General features: G+C 42.8%; 1 protein-coding gene across 2 annotated transcripts in view; it reads right to left on the bottom strand.

Moving 5' to 3' along the window:
* Positions 1-13,225, bottom strand: part of TMEM132E (transmembrane protein 132E) — a 201,638-nt gene that overhangs the window by 42,582 nt on the left and 145,831 nt on the right. For both annotated transcript variants that reach the window (XR_015798161.1, XM_088152267.1), the window contains exon 2: positions 1,767-2,673. Coding sequence is in view for 1 of the 2 variants with exons in the window: in XM_088152267.1 (XP_088008393.1) it covers positions 1,767-2,673 (907 nt within the window). In the remaining variant the exon portion in view is untranslated. The remainder of the gene's footprint in view (positions 1-1,766; positions 2,674-13,225) is intronic.

Below are 13,225 nucleotides of genomic sequence, written 5' to 3'. Positions count from 1 at the left end.
TCCCCCCCCCCGCCCCCAGGATTTGGATAAGATGTAATCACAGCATTGTTTAGGATGTTCACGTCCACTGCTACATTTACAGTTTATATTGCCTTATAGTTGAATTGTTTATAGTTGAAAACTATAAATAAATATAATCTGTAATAAGCTTCTTCAAGCTTCGTTTGATGAAAAAACTGGGGTATATATAAACTATCTCATGAATCAAACAAAAACAAAGAGCTCAACTGCCTTTGAGTATCCTTGCAGGGAAAACTTGAAGCTAAATTCTTGCCAAATTCCATAAAAAGCCCAATGCTGTCAACAGGCGTAAACATGAATAAATAATGCAACCTATCTGCATCAACTTGTGAAGCTCTAAATTTCAATGTTTGGAATTTGAATTGTTTATGTTGTTCTTGGCCCAAACTGTGTCCCATATAGGGCTAGGTGAATGCCTAAATGTCATAGAAAGTAGTGCCAGGCACTGAAGAAAGATAACTTGTTTAACAAAAGTAACAAGTGTCTAGACCTTATGGCTACAAAGATTTCCTTGAAAGTGTACCAATACTGCCTCTGAAAATGTAGATTGGTGGAGCTAAACAAGAGGGAAAAAGTGGGGCAAAAACCTGCATTACAATTCCATAAATGCATGTTCCAAGCAGCTTCAGGCAGGTGCTTCAGATAAGCCACCTCCAATATACTGGTGTAGGCTTTCACAGCCAGTATCTGTTGGGCAGCGTTGGGCTTCAGGGTTTAGGGACCGTGGCCTAGAGAACAGATTTCCAGATGTTTCCCCAGCAACTGTGGCTGCCATCTTCAGAGGCAAGGTGGGCTGCTATGCAGGCCACAGGCAACTGACCAGGGACTGACCGGACTCCTGTCTTTATAGCTAGGAGTCCTGACTTCTGATTGGTCTTTAGCTGAGCTGATTTCTGATTGGTGCAGGTTGGCAAGGGCGGGTCTCTCCACCTGCCACCTCTACCTGCTCCAGAGCACCATTCTGCCTTCAAATCAAACGTGCTGCTCAACTGTATGATCCCTATTTTAAAGCCTACATGAGAATTCTTCTGGGTTAGAAGATCATACCACCATTTTTCATCTATCTTGGGGCCCACAGGCATCCAATTATAACCACAGTGATGCCCAATGTGCATGGTGACATCATAAGAAATGTCATCCTTTTGTACTTTAGTCACAGTGTCACAATACAACGGGGCAGAATTTGCACAGCAAAGCCGCAAAGGATTTTTTGTCACTTGTCTCCCCCTCTGGCTGCCTATGCTGGGGCCCACAACATCCAGACCTCAGATGGCCCATGCTTGGTCCACAGACAGTGACTACTATGTAACCTTGTGAGAAGTCTGCATGTGTGACTGAGGAAGAACCTTCCACACCTTTCCAGTATACTCCTGCAAGAGGCTGCAAGGAGGCTGAGAAAGAAAAGGGAGGAACTCTAGACATAAACAAGCAACAGATGGGAGACAGCTTTGTTAGTAACTTATAAACAACAGCTTGCAAAAAGCCCAGGAAAAAGAGATTCAAAATATTCAGAGAGACTCCGCTTTAATGAATTCACTAATAAAAGAGGTCTGGTGTTTCCTATTGCAGTTTTCCAAGACTCCAGGACAAATGGTTTCATTAAAACCCCTTACTAAAGTCTGGGTGATCTTGCTTCTGGCATCGTGCCTGCGTTCCGGGCTTGATGCCACCACGCCAACACCTATGGAAAGCTATGTTTGTTCTGGACCCTTTAACAACCCCTGGCCCCTGCAGGCAGTGCTTACCTGAGCATGAAGTGCTCAACTGTTGAGTTGCCCATCAGGTAAAGGATGACACTGAGCACCTCGCCTGGTTTGAGAGGCCTCTCGGGCAGCCGGATGAAGATGCTGTCATCCAGACGCTGCTCCTGCAAGGGCTGGGCGGGCGGCGGCTGAACCAGCCTCAGGCTACCAATGCGCAGGAGAGGGTGCTGGGTGGGGCCTTCAATCCGCGCCCCGGCCCCACCTCTCCGCCCCATCAGTTCGCTCCCACATTCCCCCATTGCATCAGGAGCGTGGAGCGTGTAATAGAGTTCTACTTGCTGTACGTCTCCAGCTGGCTCAATGTCCTCCACCACTTTCCTGCGCCCCAAGGGGACAGCAGCAGGTCCAAACCAGGCCTGAGGCAGCTCAGCTTGGGCTAGGCAGGTGGCCAAGCTGCCCCGAAGGCGGCAAGAGGCCCGGACCTCGCGGGCCTCCCGGAAGGCGTGGAGTCGCACACAGGGCAGCCGCTCGGTCACGTCAAAATCGTCCCAGTCACGCCCAGCCACATAGAATAGCACCTGGGCTGTGGGCTGGCTAGCTGGCACCCGCGTGCAGACGATGAAGGCCCGTACTTTCCAGTTCACCGTCAGGCGTTCGGGTATCTCCAGGGTGCTTGAGGGCTGCAGCAACTCCTTGGGAAGCACCAGGCCTGAGCTGAATGGCCCCAAGGAGACGTTGAGCACAGGAAGCTCCTTGGTTTGGAACACAACGAAAGGCTCCAAGCGCGTCAAACCGAGGGTGTTGCTTCCTCCTGGCCCTGGCCGCGTCTCCCTCAGGAAGAATGCCAGGCGGGTGTTGGAAAGATTGTAAGTGACCGGAAGAGTGGCAGCGGCAGGAGGCTGGGAGGCCTCTGGGGCTTCTGAGCTGGTAGGGAGAACTTTGGCCTGAGCTGGGAAACAAGAGAGAAAGAATAAGCATTTAGTCATTGGCCATTGGTATTGGCCATCTTCTACACACGCCCCATCCACTAGAAGGTGCCGCAACAAATAAATCTAATTCTGGAATTGTTTCATCCCTTCACATCATTTGACGAATTCCCTCCAGTCCTTAAGTGATACTCCATCAAGTGGTTATTGCACAATCTGGGTGTAATGTTTGCATTACAGCTCAGAAGTGTCATATGTTGGAATAGGACAGTGTTTCTTAACCTTGGCATGCTGGCTGGGGAATTCTAGGAATTAAAGTCCATGCATCTTAAAGTGGCCACAGTTGAGAAACACTGGAATAGGACTTGAAAGAATATTGAATGTTACACCTTTTTTAAAAAGAAGGGAGGAAAGGGAGTTTATTTAGACTTATCCAAAAAGCTCAAGGAAGTGAGCATCAGCTATTCTCTGATTTTTCTCAAGACAACAGTGCTCTGGGATAGGTCAGGCTGAGAGTCAGGGACTGGCCCCAAATGAATTTCCTTGATTAAGGAAGAACAAATGTGAAATTTCTTCGGTTCAAATCCAACACCCTAACTACTATCCCACATTGGCTCTTCTTTGTCCCATTCCAAACTCTGCCTGCTACAGGGAAAATCTAATCCATTTATCTCCACCTTAACACCATATACCCTTCATCACAACACCCTCTGATTAACTTAACACTCACCAAGTGTCTTGGGAGTACAAGTCCCAAATTTCCCAGGCCAACATGGAAATTCTGGACAACAAAACTTATTTTCTGCACGTAGTAAAATCTCAATTTTATGGATCAGTTGAAAGAAAGTCTGTTAAACCCAAATGTCCATTAAATCCAGTTTGACATAACTTCATTTGCATCAATTTATATCAACAGCATACAGTTTAGTTACATAATTTACTTAAGTTTATACAAGTGAAGTCAATTACATAATGATGCAAATGATGTAAACTAATACTACTGATATAAATTACACCAGTTGTCCAGACTGTTTTGGAAACAGTGGACTTTGTTATTTGAGAGTGAAGTCCCAACTAATATTTTAACATTGCATCTGAAGTCTGCTGAATGGGGAGGCACCCACAATTAATCTCCCCTACTGCTTCTACCCCTCCTACCAGGTCTGGCAGGAGAGATGTGCTCTGGGTCCCCTCAGCTAAGGAGTGCTGGCTGGTGGGGCCCAGAAGGACAGCCTTTTCTGCCACAGCACCTGCCCTGTGGAACATCGTTCCATCTGAAATTAGACTGGCTGCAACCCTGTTGGCCTTTCATAAGGCCTTGAAAACTTGGTTTTGTGCCTGGCTCTGGGGGTGTGATGGAGCCCCTCTCTTGGCTTTGCTGATGATTGTTTATATGGTACTCAGCTGCTGTGTGTTTTTATTTTTATAATCAGTATTTTATCTATTTTATTGTAAGCCCTCTCAAGTCACATACCTGAGACGGGCAGCTATATAAATCGTATAAACAAACAGCTGGAGGCGAATAATGCTGAAATGAAACAGATTTAACCTGTATACAGAACTGCAGTAAAGTGGTGGTGCACATACGCCTGGGAGGAAGGTCAGGATATTCCACAAAGTAGGAGTTACTACACACCCCATATATCTCATACAGAGGAAGGACATTCAATAGCATTATCCAGATGACTAAACTAGATGGGCAGATTCAATCCATACGTTTCAATGCAGTCGTCCTCAACCTGAATGCCCTCCAGAAGGGTGGAGTTCATCATACTGTTTGGGGCAAGGGTAGAGGGGAGAAAGGATTTTCTTGTCTTTTCCCCCTGGTTTGAAGGTAAGAGTTTTTTCTTTCTTTTTAAAATTAGGAAAAAGGTGTTTCAGGGCTTACCATACAATTTGGTGGGTTTCCCACTTCAGAACGTCAGAAAACTTACATCATCGATTTTGGGCAATTGGGATCAAAGGGGGCTTTAAGAGCCACAAAATGGGGGAACAGGAACTGTATACAGTGGGGCAAAAAAGTATTTAGTCAGCTACCAATTGTGCAAATTCTCCCACTTAAAAAGATGAGAGAGGCCTGTAATTTTCATCATAGGTATACCTCAACTATGAGAGACAAAATGGGGAAAAAAATCCAGAAAATCACATTGTCTGATTTTTAAAGAATTTATTTGCAAATCATGGTGGAAAATAAGTATTTGGTCACCTACAAACAAGCAAGATGTCTGGCTCTCACAGACCTGTAACTACTTCTTTAAGAGGCTCCTCTGTCCTCCACTCGTTACCTGCAGTAATGGCACCTGTTTGACCTTGTTATCAGTATAAAAGACACCTGTCCACAACCTCAAACAGTCACACTCCAAACTTCACTATGGCCAAGACCAAAGAGCTGTTGAAGGACACCAGAAACAAAATTGTAGACCTGCACCAGGCTGGGAAGACTGAATCTGCAATAGGCAAGCAGCTTGGTGTGAAGAAATCAACTGTGGGAGCAATAATTAGAAAATGGAAGACATACAAGACCACTGATAATCTCCCTCGATCTGGGGCTCCATGCAAGATCTCACCCTGTGGGGTCAAAATGATCACAAGAACGGTGAGCAAAAATCCCAGAACCACACGGGGGGACCTAGTGAATGACCTGCAGAGAGCTGGGACCAAAGTAACAGAGGCTACCATCAGTAACACATTATGCTGCCAGGGACTCAAATCCTGCAGTGCCAGACGTGTCCCCCTGCTTAAGCCAGTACATGTCTGGGCCTGTCTGAAGTTTGCTAGAGAGCATTTGGATGATCCAGAAGAGGATTGGGAGAATGTCATATGGTCAGATGAAACCAAAGTAGAATGTTTTGGTCTAAACTCAACTCCTCGTGTTTGGAGGAGAGAGAATGCTGAGTTGCATCCAAAGAACACCATACCTACTGTGAAGCATGGGGGTGGAAACATCATGCTTTGGGGCTGTTTTTCTGCAAAGGGACCAGGACGACTGATCCGTGTAAAGGAAAGAATGAATGGGGCCATGTATCGTGAGATTTTGAGTGAACACCTCCTTCCATCAGCAAGGGCATTGAAGATGAAACCTGGCTGGGTCTTTCAGCATGACAATGATCCCAAACACACTGCCCAGGCAACGAAGGAGTGGCTTCGTAAGAAGCATTTCAAGGTCCTGGAGTGGCCTAGCCAGTCTCCAGATCTCAACCCCATGGAAAACCTTTGGAGGGAGTTGAAAGTCCATGTTGCCCAGCGACAGCTCCAAAACATCCCTGCTCTAGAGGAGATCTGCATGGAGGAATGGGCCAAAATACCAGCAACAATGTGTGAAAACCTTGTGAAGACTTACAGAAAATGTTTGACCTCTGTCATTGCCAACAAAGGATATATAACAAAGTATTGAGGTGAACTTTTGATATTGACCAAATACTTATTTTCCACCATGATTTGCAAATAAATTCTTTAAAAATCAGACAATGTGATTTTCTGGATTTTTTTCCCATTTTGTCTCTCATAGTTGAGGTATACCTATGATGAAAATTACAGGCCTCTCTCATCTTTTTAAGTGGGAGAACTTGCACAATTGGTGGCTGACTAAATACTTTTTTGCCCCACTGTATGGCCCTGAGGCCCCTGGTTATCTAGCTTGCAGTGCATAATAGTCCTCTAGAACCTGGCCCATGGCCACCCTACTCTGAACATTTTCCACTACCTTATTATCAAAGCATTATTGGCAACAAGGCCGCCTCCTCTTTATCCTAGCAGGGCCATGGGCTTCATTTTAATCATCAAGTAGTCACTTGTGTTCTTAGGATGGCTCAGATTGTCTCTGGGGCTAGAAGAAGCCATGGAGAACAGTCCACTAACTGGCACCTTTCACCACTCAAGTGCTGGAAGCAGCTGCACAGGGAGGACTTAGGTTGCCCTCGCTGATCTCCAGCCTCTGAGGAAAAATTAGAGCTATTAATACGCAAACACCTTCATTAACCCTCCTAAATGCATGCAGATTGTGTCCTTCAATCAGCCACTCTTGGTACAACAGAGATGGTGGCTGCATATTTATAGCTCCTAACTAAACATCTGTCAAGAGGAAACAAATATTTGTGTATAAAGGGGTCTCAGAGACTCCAGCCCCGAATGCAATATTGGCACTGAAGAATCCCCGTCAGCAGATAGGAACCAAAAATATTTTGGTGCTAGAAGCCAAAAATCCTTTTAAAAGGGTTTCCATGCTGTTAAAAATATAGATTAGTAGCATTTTTAATGAGGTGGAGAATTTGCATACTGTCCAGATACTGTACTCAACTCCTATCAGCTCCAGCCAGTATGGCCAACAGCTAGCCACGCACCCACACCGTTGCTTTTATGCAGCTTGACCTCAAGGGCCACTTGTGAGTGATAAGCCAGCAGGAGAGGAACCTAGACTGCCAAAGAGGGAGAGTCTAGAACAAACTAGGTAGCAGCGGGGATGAAAATGAGTTCGATTTTACTCCCAACCCACATTTAAAAAAAAGAAAAAAAGAACTGAATACTGATAACTGGTTTAGTTCCATTGTAGTCAAGCATTTTCTCTTCCTTCGTATTATACAGGGTACCAATTTCTGAAGTAGCTTTATGTATTTGTTTTCTGATTCAATCCTCATTCACTTTCTCTTTGCAACTAAACCACCCCAGTGTACTCTTTTTGTACCTGTTATTTATTTTTGTATTCGATCCACACTCCTGACCTTATCACTTCTAGCTTTAGTGCACACTCTTGTTAAGTATCCCACTCTGAAAGCATTCAATTTACTATTACACTCTTCCTGACACACCCAGCGCTCACTCCCATACAACAAAGTGGGCAGAAGAAATGTATTATACACGGGATTTTCATTCCTTTTCACAGATATTCATTACTTGCTGCCAATAACAAATGAATGACTACTTTTCTAAGAATATTTGCACTTCTTACCATTTCTCCATACCTTTTCTCATCTTTAGTAAACACTCTATTAAGGAACACAAATCCATCTATCTACTTGCTCTATTTTTCGTTATTTTTTTGTGTAACTTATCAATAATCGGTCCATTTTCCATGTCAAACTATCTTAGTCTTTGACACATTAATGTTCAAATCTTTACTCCCCGTTGCCATCATGCAATCTATCTAACATTCCCTCCAAATCAGTTGGGTTTCCTGCCAGCAACTCAGCATCACCTGCATAGGAAAGTATAAATACATTCTCATTTCCAACCAACACACCTCTAATATCACAACCAAGGGGACATTATACACCTTTGTCGTACTTGCAACTCATTGTGGCACCATTTACTAAGCATTCCATTTACTCTTTTGTATGTTTTCCTTCCGTCATATGCATCTCTTGCAGCCTTCAACAATTAACCTTCAACTTTTCATATTCTTGCTTTATTTTTACATTTCAACAAATGTACAATAAACGTTCTCTTTCATGGCCATGCATTTCTCAGTGGCATGCTGAAGAGCAAAAATCTATTCAACGCAGCCCATGCCTGGCATAAAACCACACTCCACTTTCTATTCTTGCTCATTATCACGTCTTGTACCCTTTCAATCAGAATTCTCTCAAATGTTTTGGGACACTACTGTTAACGTTTGCATTCATTCTTGCTAGCTTGGACTTTCTACAGAGGACCAATAATCGTATTCTCTTATTGTCAAGCACTGATGCAGTCTTCACATACATGTTAAACAAGTTACACAGCCACTCCATAATCAAACTATATCCTCATTTTGCACTATTTTGGCAGTTTTACCCTTTTGCAACTTTCTGACATCATTTATCATTTCAACACTTTTCTCTTCAATGCTAATAGTAATAGCATTCACTGCTTGGTGTAGTGCTTAAGGTGCTGGACTAGAAACAGGGGACCGTGAGTTCTAGTCCTTACTTAAACATGGAAGTCAGCATGGTGATTTGGGGCTAGTCACTCTTTCACAGCCTGCCCCATCTCACAGGGCTGCTGTTGAGGGGGAAATGGGAAGAGGGAGCATTATGAATGCCACCTTGAATGGCATAAAATAAATTTGGGATGTAAATCAAATCAATTAATCAATTTCAAACACATCTCTAACATACTCCTTCCAGAATTCTCTATTTCATCCAAAATCATTTTATCACTTTTACTTTAATTCTTCTGCTAGAAGCTCCTTGTTTAGCCCCCTTCACTTACATCCAAAATCATTCTGTGTTTCTCTTCTCTTAACTATTCCTTGTTTTCTTTGACCACATTCTTGGCAATCATCTTTTTATCTCTATGCACATCATACAGTATCTTTCTCAGCATCCTCTTTGCAATGGAAGCCAACAAGATGCTCCCAGGTAGATGCTAGCAGGATAGGAAAACAACGGATGTTCCCTACTGTTTGCACACTGATCATAAAATATAAACTATGTGATGAATGATGCCTGCAGATCCCTTCCCTGGTTTGTCCTAAGACCCTGATCCAAACAGGTTTTTTTCTTCCAGATTCTTTTTCATTTACTGTAAATAAATGGAAGGATAACATAATGGTAACCAAAGCTCCAGCCTTTACTATGATTTCTATTTTGAATCCCAACCATCTCAGAAAATAAGACAAAGGGAAATTGGGCCTGCAAGGGAGTTCAGAAGTCTAGGCAGGATGTAGGAGGAGCAACCTCACCAGAAGGGCTATCTTTGGTGTGATCAAACAGGTCAAGATGATGGTCCCAATTGAACTCTGGTCATTTTTTTAAAAAATGTGCATTGCACACAGAAAACAGGCAGAGCTTTGACTGCATCACTGTGGTTGCCATATTTTTTTTACCAGATCCTGCAGATACCCTTGCTCACCAAATTACTTCTCAAAATGTTCTGTAACTGGGCACACCCAAGACATCTGTCATTTTTTGAGAGTGGTCACCACATGCAGCAGCATAAAAAGGCTGTCTATGGCTGATATTAACTAGGTAAAATAAACAAACCTTTATATAACTAGATGCGTTTAATATTTTTGGCACAGAATTTAGCACAAAGGACCCAACTAATAGTCTTCTTTATCCTCCATGTGTTTTGCTGCTTCCAATTAAAACCATTCCATATCAGAAGCTATCACCATAGTTTGTGGCAGATAGCAACATATGCTAATTAGTATTGTGAGAAGAAATGCTTTTCTTTTTTAAAATTTCTTTGTTTGGTTTGGTTTGTGTTAAATGTATTTATCTACTGGTTTCATGCGCTGACCTTGTCTCATGATGTTAGAATTCAAGAAGGAATAATTCTTACTGCATCCACTTTGTTATAAAGACAGTTCTTCAGCCAAGGCTGTTGCAGATATAACTAATATAGAATAATGGGAGAATATATTTTATTATAAACTCTTAGAGAGCCAAAAATAAAGAGGAGAAGGTACCTGACTCATCAGACTAACACAACACAACACAACTTCTTCCTTCACTTTTTGTTCACATTATGGTTTAAATTTAAACCAGGCAGATGAGAAATTCTACCACCATTATTGAAACAGGTGATAGAATTTGGTGCTTACACTCACAACTTTAAAATATTGTTAATATGTGGAGCCTTTATACCCGGGCCTTATGGATTCTTGCACAGAAAGATTTGTGTGGGGAGAACTCCTGGATGGCCAAATGCGGAAACATTCAAATCAGAAGCAGCTGAAAGAAGAATAAAGATTTTCACCATTTTATGCCATTTTTACCCATGTGCTTCATGATTGTTGGGTCCTACCCTAGCTATCCTTGGTGATTTAGCTTCCATCAAAGCTTCAGGAAAAAAAAAAATACAAGACTTTTGTCTCCAGAAAGATAACTCAATTAAGTTTGCCTCCATCATCATTTAATAGGAATATTTAACATTTTATTAGTCACTGCAGATCCAGCATTTAGGCAACCTTGGCTGATCCTGAAAGAAGCTAAGCAGGCTTGGATCTATAACTGGATGAGACACCACCAGGAAACCCCAGGGGTATGGATAAGAATGGGAAGTTGAAAAATATCCTGGAAGAAAACTGTGACAAACTACATCTGTATTGATGCTGGGAAAACTATATGGATATCTTGTGTCTGTGTAGTCACCAGAGGTCATGCATGACTCAGGGACATCTTTAACTTTTCAGTACTACTCTGAGGAGAATATCCCACTTCAAGTGTATCCACAGAACACCTGAGAGCTAAAACGTGTCCCTCGCGTGTCCCGTCCCTTCAGCCTCCCAAATTCATTTAATTTAATTGCGATGTCCAAAGGTATGTTCAGCTCACCATGCTAATGAAATCTGCCTGATTGTGTTCTGTCAAGTGCCTGAAAAGGATTAATACAAGGCACTTGTTTCATTTTTAAAACAGCTGAGATGTAATAATTTTGGCAGTCATGTCAGATTTTTAAATTTCCATTTTCTCAGACCGCAGTGCCACAGAAGGCTAGATGATTACATTAAAAGACGTGCCATGTCATGCCTGGTGAGCAACACATACGGTTCCTTAGTCTTATCTGAAATAAATATTAATTAACAGCCTTTTTTGGTAATTATTTCTTTTAGGCTTCTAAAAACCTGCCTTTGATTGCTTTCAGCCATTGCATTCACACAACGGAGTTCAGCCTGGGTACTGAATTAACCCATTTTCTGGGTTTGCACAATAGATTGAACTATAAACCCCACAGGGTAGATTTGCAAAATGCATGAAGCCATTAAAAAAAACTAACCAAGATGACCACAAATAGAGTTTAGCAACTGTGTACATGTAATTGCTAAGCCTTCAACTGACCTGGTTGTGTGAACATACCCTATCAAGCCTGAGGCTCTAAAGAGAAGTTCAAGATGGGACAAAATTGGCACTGGCTATCCTTGGTTTTCAGATGAAAAAGGGAAAAAAATCAAAATGCCACTATCTCATGAGATTCAGCAATCTTGTGCTATTTGATCTCTTTTATTTTACTTGTGGGTTTCATAAAAGCTACCAGGGGTAAAGTAGTCACCTTTGGCATGGTATCTTCACACATTGCATCCATGCCATATGAGATGGTCCTCAGAAGCTATGGCTGATAATCTTGTCACCTGCATGAAGAAGAGAATTGGGAACTACTACCATCTGTTAATGTAGCTAAAAAAAAAAAAAATCAGGATCACTCTGGTAGCACCTCTTCTAACAAATTTTATGAAAAGGCATAAAGTTGAAAGAGGTACCACCTGACTCCTCCTGATTTTTGTGCTACCATAGACTAACACGGTTCTCTTCCTACAAAGTCTACAACATAGTTGTAGTGAATGGGCACCCACCCCCCATGCACTCAGGCAAGGCACAGCAGGCCCTTCATTCTCCTTTATTCAACTAGAGCAGTGTTTCTCATCCTTACAACTTTAAGATATGTGGACTTTAACTCCCAGAATTCCCCAGCCAAGTTGCCAAGGTTGAGAAACACTGAACTAGAGCATGCTGGCTGGAGAATTCTGGGAGTTGAAGTCCACACAGCTTAAAGTTGCTGAGGTTCAGAAACACTGAACTAGAGAGACAATACACATATATCTCAGACACCTGAGCAAACAGGGAGGCTAATCCATGGTGACTTCAAATGCAAGCTGTGGAACCTCAAAGATGACCACAACCCCTTACTTTGAAGTAAAGAAAACAAAAGCTTTGGTGTTTTTTGGACATCTGGCATCCAGAAGGGAGGGTCTAAACAAGCTTCACAGGCCAGATGAATTCCCCAGCCTCTCCTCTTCTGTTTAAAAACCCCTTTGTCTTGACACAAGGGAAACAGAGATAGCCAGGACATGAAATGAAGCAGATCATCTGGGAAGGGATGAAGGAGAAAGAACACCTAGGAGAAGGGAAAGACTGCTGGAAGATGTAAATCAGATAGAGACTGGAAACAGCCACATGAGCTAGTTTCCAGGAGAGGCCTACAGCTAAGCGACACTTAACATGGGAGGGAACAGTAATCAGAGCAAAGCTAATCTTCTCTGGAACAGGAGGTAAAGAAGGGTGCTGAACTGGACCAAAGAAAACTTCAGGGAGCAGAGAGTGATGCCTGCTTGAGAAGAAAAGAGATAGGAACTCTAGACAGAGAGAGAGGACTATTTGGGGCCCACGATAAGAGCAGAGCTAAGAGCAGAGGAAGTCAACAGGTGTTAACAAGGAGAGGTCTCAAAACTTTGATTGCAGGTTGCACTCCAGGACTAGCAGGCTGAGGAAGTGACAGAGGAAATCCTTCCTGTCAGAGATTAAGTGAAAGCTGTAGGCAAGGATTTGGATTGGGTTTACTTGAAGCTGTGCTACTCGGCTGTATGGTCTCCCAATATTTTGAACATGTCCCCTAACTGTTTCAAGGAATTCGCCTCTGCTTTTTGCATCAGACTTCTCTGTGCAAACCCCATTCTTACATGTTTTGTTCCATCTAAGCTACCCAAACCTCAGATCCTGCCATATGGATCTGTGTCCACTCTCCCTACAGCCTTCTAGGGAAGACCAGTGTTTGAAGTTCTGTTTGTTTCTTCTCAGCACTCAATGCCTTATTCCACCCAACTGCAATTTGCAAATTGGAATTTGACTATGCAAACTAGAAGAAAAACTCTGCTTTTCC

The sequence above is a fragment of the Python bivittatus genome, unplaced genomic scaffold, assembly GCF_059951505.1.
Source record: "Python bivittatus isolate LINGU-HERP-01145 unplaced genomic scaffold, Pbiv_v1 ctg000690_np1212, whole genome shotgun sequence".
Lineage (NCBI taxonomy): Eukaryota > Metazoa > Chordata > Lepidosauria > Squamata > Pythonidae > Python > Python bivittatus.
The sequence above is the reverse complement of the archived record's forward strand: the minus strand, read 5'-3'. Positions and strand labels throughout refer to the sequence as shown.